This window comes from Bactrocera latifrons, unplaced genomic scaffold (assembly GCF_001853355.1).
Source record: "Bactrocera latifrons isolate USDA-ARS-PBARC rearing strain unplaced genomic scaffold, ASM185335v1 scaffold_362, whole genome shotgun sequence".
Lineage (NCBI taxonomy): Eukaryota > Metazoa > Arthropoda > Insecta > Diptera > Tephritidae > Bactrocera > Bactrocera latifrons.
In genome coordinates, this window is record NW_017537004.1 from 95409 (window position 1) to 101734 (window position 6326).

Genomic DNA, 6326 nt, shown 5'->3' on the forward strand with positions numbered 1-6326 from the left:
AATAACAGTTGGTATTTCACAATGWTTCACTAAATTTTTTCGCATTGTTCACTTTGTATATTTAAATATACGGTAAATGTTCAGGAGAGCGGCTTTTCCGAAAACGTAAATATTATATTCATTGGTTGGGGCCAAGGCTTTGCGTATGTACACCAATAGCAGTAGCTGCTTCAAACGGGGTTACATAGTCCCGCTCCAATTGTTGTTGCATTGAAATATATTCCCGGAAGGACAGCAATGTTCACTACAATCTACTGTTATTATAATATATATTATAAAAAATAAAGAGTTAAAAATAATTTGCAAACAGTGTCATTTGATGTTCCTCATATTKTTCTGAACACCACTGTATGTGAATTAACTACAAAAGTGGTTTCTTAAAATAGTATTTCGTATAGCTCTTTCTTCATTTAAAATGTTAAGTAATGAACCATTGTCTCCATGCGGAGAATTTTCAAGTGGATCAACTTCAGGAAGTGGAAAATTATATCTCTTTCGAATATTATGTAGTGTACAGCATGCATTAATTATTGATCCTGCAAATGAGGGGTTCAACATTAGGCCACGGTCTTGGGAAAGGCATCCAAATAATTTTTTTAAACCTCCATTAAGGTGTTCCACACAATTTCGAACTCGTGCGTGAGAATCGTTGAAGCTTTGCTGACTAATACTCTCTACATTTCTGAATGGAGTCATTAGCCACGGCTGCAACGGATATCCAGAGTCTCCAAGCAACCATCCTGTGGACCCATTGGCAGTATATTCATTCAGCATATGGGACTTTAGTGTACTGCTTTCCCATATTTAGGCGTCGTGCGTATTTCCCCCATATCTTGCAAAGCACGCCAGGATATTTAAATCAAAGTCGCACACTAGTTGCACATTTTTGGAAAAATATCCTTTTCGATTAATGTAGCAGTGCTCTACTGCAAGTGGTGGCTTCTTAATTTTGACGTGAGTGCAGTCAATCGCTCCTAAAATGCCAGGAAATCCAGTAGCAGTGAAGAACCTGGAAGTGAACATAAACATAAGCCAGCTATAAATAACCATTAATATTCAAGATTATAACACTTCACTTGCCGTTGCTTCRCAATATTCTGCTGCTCTAAGGCAGTTGGAAAAATGATGTAACGTTGCGCCATATGATTTTGCAAAATCTCTGTAATTTGATGCACTATGCGGCTTACCATGGTCTTCCTTGTAAGGCAAACAAAATCCTGACCTACGTCCCTAAGAAATGATCCTGTAGCATAGTAATGCAGCGCTACACACAACCTTGTGTAGTTTGGAATAAACGTACTTCTTACTGCTGTGTCCATAAAAGGCTCGATTTCCACAAGGAGTGTCCGTACTGCAGCTCTGCTGAAGCGGAATAACTCAAGAAAACGCGGCTCGGGAATGCTGAATTTATCTGTCGAGTCCCTTAAAGTGCGCCTTTGTATTCGCAACATATTCCTTCTGTCATGCCGTATAGCGAGCGTTATTACCAATAAACTCATAGCTGAAACACAATCAAGTTTTATTTATTAATAAGAATTAAATATTTGTGCACACATTTCTATAATGCTTACTTTTCTTATTTTATACTTATACTTTTACTTATTTTGTGGTCAATTGTAACGTTGCGAGCCAGGTAACCTGTATACTCTCCGCTGCGACAATGGTTTCGGTAGCAGCTGTACATAGAGAGTTTGAAATGCCATCCCGCAGTTCCCTTATACCGAGTTGTTGATGATCAGAGAACTTTCTTCTTTGCGTTAACTTCTAGCATTAACACCAACAACAACGTCAACCTTGAAATCCAACGAAGGATATCTTTTGCTATCAAGTGCTACATCGGACTAAGTAGGCAATTGAGAAGTAAAGACTTCTCTCGASAAACAAAACCAAACTGTACAAGTCACTCATTTCCCGTCCTGCTAACTGATGAGTCAACGTTGTGCGTTTTCGAGAGAAAAGTTCTGCAAAAGATTTATGGTCTTTTGCACGTTGACCACGATGCATTCGATGGAACGATCGATTATACGAGACAATTGACATAGTCATGTCGCATGTGTGGACAAAAACACTTCAGCTCTAAAAGTATTCGATGCAGTACCCGCCGGGGAAAGCAAAGGAAAAGAAATACCTCTACTCCGTTGGAAGGACCATGTGGAGAACTACCTGGCTTCGCTTGGAATTTCTCTTTGGCACCACCTTGCGAAAAGAAGAAACGACTGACGCGCTGTTGTTAACTCTGCTTCTACGCCAATTAAGAAGAGAAGAAGATCTGTTCACGCTGAYCTGCTAAAATTTTTCCTCACGAGCTAGCAGTATTAAAATCCACTCATCGTATTTTGTCATATTTTGACTATTCACACGCTAGTCTGCAACTGACCGCTTCTATATAAATCTAAATTCTCTGGTTGGACCTTCTCTATAATTTACGTACTGTAATCGCACTCAGGATACAAAGAATTCTAAACAATTAAAGCTGTAACTCCACACATTTTAATTATGTTGTGAAAATATGCCATGGGCCAGCGAATTATTTTGCGTCGTATACTTTAATTATTAAAACGAGACTCCTCTGCGCTTTTGTATTTCAATCAAATTTTGTTTATTTATATATAATTATATTATAAAACCTATTTCATATTCAATATACTTTATTTCAAAAGTCTGTTAAGCAAGATAGGTTTTGACGTTTKGCAATTGGAATGGCTGGAACGGACAGATTGAAATTATACCAAAAATATAAGTGAACGAATTGATTTGTTGCCGCCAATGAAAGAAGTTGTCAATGATACACAACATCAGCTGTTATTTGACTAATAGTTAGCCAACATTGATTGGGGTTTAACTAATAGTTAACTATGGATTATTAATAAGTAGTTGATTAAGCCTTGGTAACTCGTCACTGTGAATTCTACCTTTAGCAAACTGTAAAGAAATTTGCTAAGTCGGCTATTACACGAAGCAACTTTTGTTGCTGATTCTCGGACGATTCTCTTTTGCTGTTGCCCATTGCATTCACACGAAAATTCGAATTGCAAATTACGTACCAAAAGATGAAATTCAATTTTTTAAATATATTCAAAATATTAATTTCAAAATAATATACGCAAATGCAACTATGTACTACGAAAGAAAGAACACGAATGCAGAAAAACGTCACAGCGAACTGTTACGAATAAGATCACAAAGCGAGTTGCTGAACACTGGAAACTCGGCACGATTCTCCTCTCCTCGTCGCCCCCTCGCCTATAAACCAAGAGTTGCCGCAATAACCTATTATACCTAATATACCTATTTCCTTATTTTTGGCATTTTTGAAGTGAAAGGTATTAGTATGGCAACAACGAAATTGTGTACATACTGTGGCGATATAAACCACCACATTTAATATTTAAAGGATTATTTATTACGATAACTCAAAAGACTTCTTCACTTGTTGGCGTCTRTACAAGAAGTGACGATTCTTAAAGCTAAAAACTTAAGTAGCGCGTAGACGATCAATATTATTGATCAATACGTATTGAAGGGCATATTGATGCGCGGAACACAACGCTCGCGACAGACTGCAGCAACACGACAGTGAACTGAAACCGCGTTGTGAATCCTACCACATGAACGTTTGTGAGAAGGCAGCAACATACCACTCTACCTCATCTCTCTATCTTCCATTCTACTGTCAACTCTACTGTCGTTGGCAAATATAGGATCGAATTGAAGTTAGCGAGAACGACAACTCTCGGCCTGCAGTCGTGTAGTCGTGCAGCTGTCAAAACAGGTCCGTCCATAAGAGCGTTTGTATTTCAATATTTGACAGATGTCGTTTGCAGTCTGTCGCGAGCATTGTATTCCACACATGAACGTGTACGAGGGCTTCAAACATATTGATGGCGTATTGAAGCATATTTATAGGATTTTATATTGAAGCATATTGACGGCGACTATATTGATGCTCATATTTACGTCTACAACGTTTATTGATCAATATGAGCTCATTTATGTGTATAATTTTGCCCCGTTAAGTAGTCTGAACAAGTGCCCAATGGCAGAAACAAGTGAAAGTGAACATTTATTTCTATGCTAATAAATCTTTATCGTGATTTGCCCGAGTTGTGGAAAGTGAAATCTAAAGATTATTTCAATCAAACAAAAAAACAATTAGCATTTAAAAAAATCCATGCAGCACTTGTTCTTTATAAACCTGACTTCATTATAGAAAAAATTAAAAAGAAAATAAACGTCTTGCGCACAAATTTTAATAAAGACTACAAAGCAATTGAAAGTGCGAAGCGATCAGAGGCATTAACGGATGCTATTCCAACTCCAAAAGCATGGTACTTTGAAGAGATGATGTTCATCAAAGACCAAATGGCCATAGCTGCAACTGATAGTACAGAGGTAAGTACAGTACTGATAACTTCTTTTTTAATTTTTTTATTTGATTTTGAATCCTACATACATATATGAGTGGTATTTTAAATTACTRCTGTAGATTGTAATTATTTTGCCATGAAACTGAACCAGCGCGCGAGTTGAAATATTTTGTGAAATCATCTCTGATATTCTTCGCATCAACAGTAGAGTTACCTCTGATTGATTTTTGAAGTTGCAAAGTAATTTGTTGCTCATTTCGCCAAGAACCATCTTCGAAAGTGCCATTGTTTGTATTCTCATAGTCCACATCAMCTCTTCGTATATAAAACGCCTGGTTCCTGTTTGACAAGTAATTGTGTAAATGACAACAACACATTACTATTTTAAGCACTTCTTAGGATGAATTTAATTGGTTTTTGGAATATTTTAAATCTTTGTGTCAAAATTCCAAAGKCATTTTCAAAAATTCGTCGAGCTCGAGATAATCTATAGTTAAAAATGCGTTTCTCGTTGGTTAATTGAGCACGATTATATGGCTTCATGAAATTTGGATGTAGCTGAAAAGCTGCATCTCCAATCAACACAATCTGAGATGTGGAAAGTTTAGTTGATTCTCTGAAAGCTTTCTCCACAATACTGTGTTCTTMATAACTCCACCATCTGATACTCGTCCATTGGCACCAACGTCAATCATCATGAATTGATAATTTGCATTGACAATGGCCATGAGTACAATATTGAAAGTGCCTTTGTAATTGTAATAGTATGATCCAGAGTTGGCTGGATTTTCTATCAGTAAAGGCTTTCCGTCTATACTGCCAAATCAGTTGGGGTAATTCCACTGTTCTTCAAAATCATTAGCAATTTCTTTCCAACCGTCTGCAGGTACCTGCAAATGAAGCACATTTTTTTATTTAAACTGTCTTTTTTTCCAGACTGAAAGTGAAGAATGTAGAGTATCGTAATCAGAAGAATTCCCAAATTATTAATGACACTCTGTTTGAAGCTGAGAATGGTAGTTTGACTAAACATGGAGTGCATTTTCTTACTTCCAATAATTAATTTGTTCAAGAAAATCTTCAGGCGCATTATTCATATGCTGTGTTGCAACCAACGCCGTTATCTTCAAGCAGCACATCACCGAGTCCAACATATGGGAATGAAACACAAGTAAAAATGTCGGCAGTGCCCTACAAAATTGAGCCCATCATCCCCCCAGAAGAGGCGTCCCCAAGACTGAACTTCAAACAGAAGCAGCTACAGTAGGCGAATATTTGCAACACTTTTCATCATTTTAAGCAATTAAAAAAAAAAAATTTTTTTAAGTACTGAATTATTGAGTGGATTTTACTGAATTATTGAATTTATTGTATTGAATTGTTATATTTATGAAAACATGGTTGATTTAAATTGTTAAAAGCATTTGTTTATCTTTTAAACTTCTTACCTGTATAKTTCCCTTTAAGGCTTCAATGATAGATTCGCATGTTTCCAGGATAATGTTCGACAACGCTAAATATCTTAATGTAATTGAAAGCCTTTGATATGGCGGAATGGCCTTGCGCATTACAGTATCTTGTCTTTGAACTTTAGGTCTTACCAGCTCCAAATTTTTAAAATCTTCAGGTTCTGTGTCGCGAAGATGGCGCAGTAAATGCTCATGTGTAAAACGATTTCTCAGCATGCACCACCCCTTTGACGAGCGCTTTCGTCGTTTCTTTTTCAGAGTTTTCATTTCACACACAGCCAAAGTAATGGTGAGGAAAGCTAAATCTTTATTGGACACCATTGTTTTGATTTGGAGAAACAATCACAAAATATTTTCAAACTCTTGTAAAATTTATAAACTTTCGTGAAAAAWGGCAACCTACCCATGCAACGAACAGTCTCACACTAAAACATCGTATTGACAGAGCTCGTATTGAAGGAATATTGAAGCGTATTGATGCACCCTCATG

At 36.8% G+C, this 6326-nt stretch overlaps 1 protein-coding gene and 1 pseudogene across 2 annotated transcripts; both read right to left on the minus strand.

Annotated features, from left to right (window-relative positions):
* LOC108971880 lies at nt 1–1547 on the minus strand (annotated as a pseudogene).
* A 2323-nt stretch (nt 1548–3870) lies between these two features.
* Nucleotides 3871–6248, minus strand: LOC108971888. 2 transcript variants are annotated; one of them, XM_018938220.1, is made up of 3 exons: nt 6240–6248; nt 5816–6141; nt 3871–5257 (listed from the first exon to the last, which is right to left on the minus strand). In XM_018938220.1, exons 1-3 carry the CDS (start codon nt 6241–6243, stop codon nt 5192–5194), a joined length of 396 nt encoding a protein of 131 aa, XP_018793765.1. In that variant the 5' UTR covers nt 6244–6248; the 3' UTR covers nt 3871–5191. The 2 variants fall into 2 exon arrangements, with proteins under 2 accessions (XP_018793765.1, XP_018793764.1); XM_018938219.1 differs by having other exon boundaries at nt 5816–6246.
* Between the last annotated feature and the right edge of the window lie 78 nt (nt 6249–6326).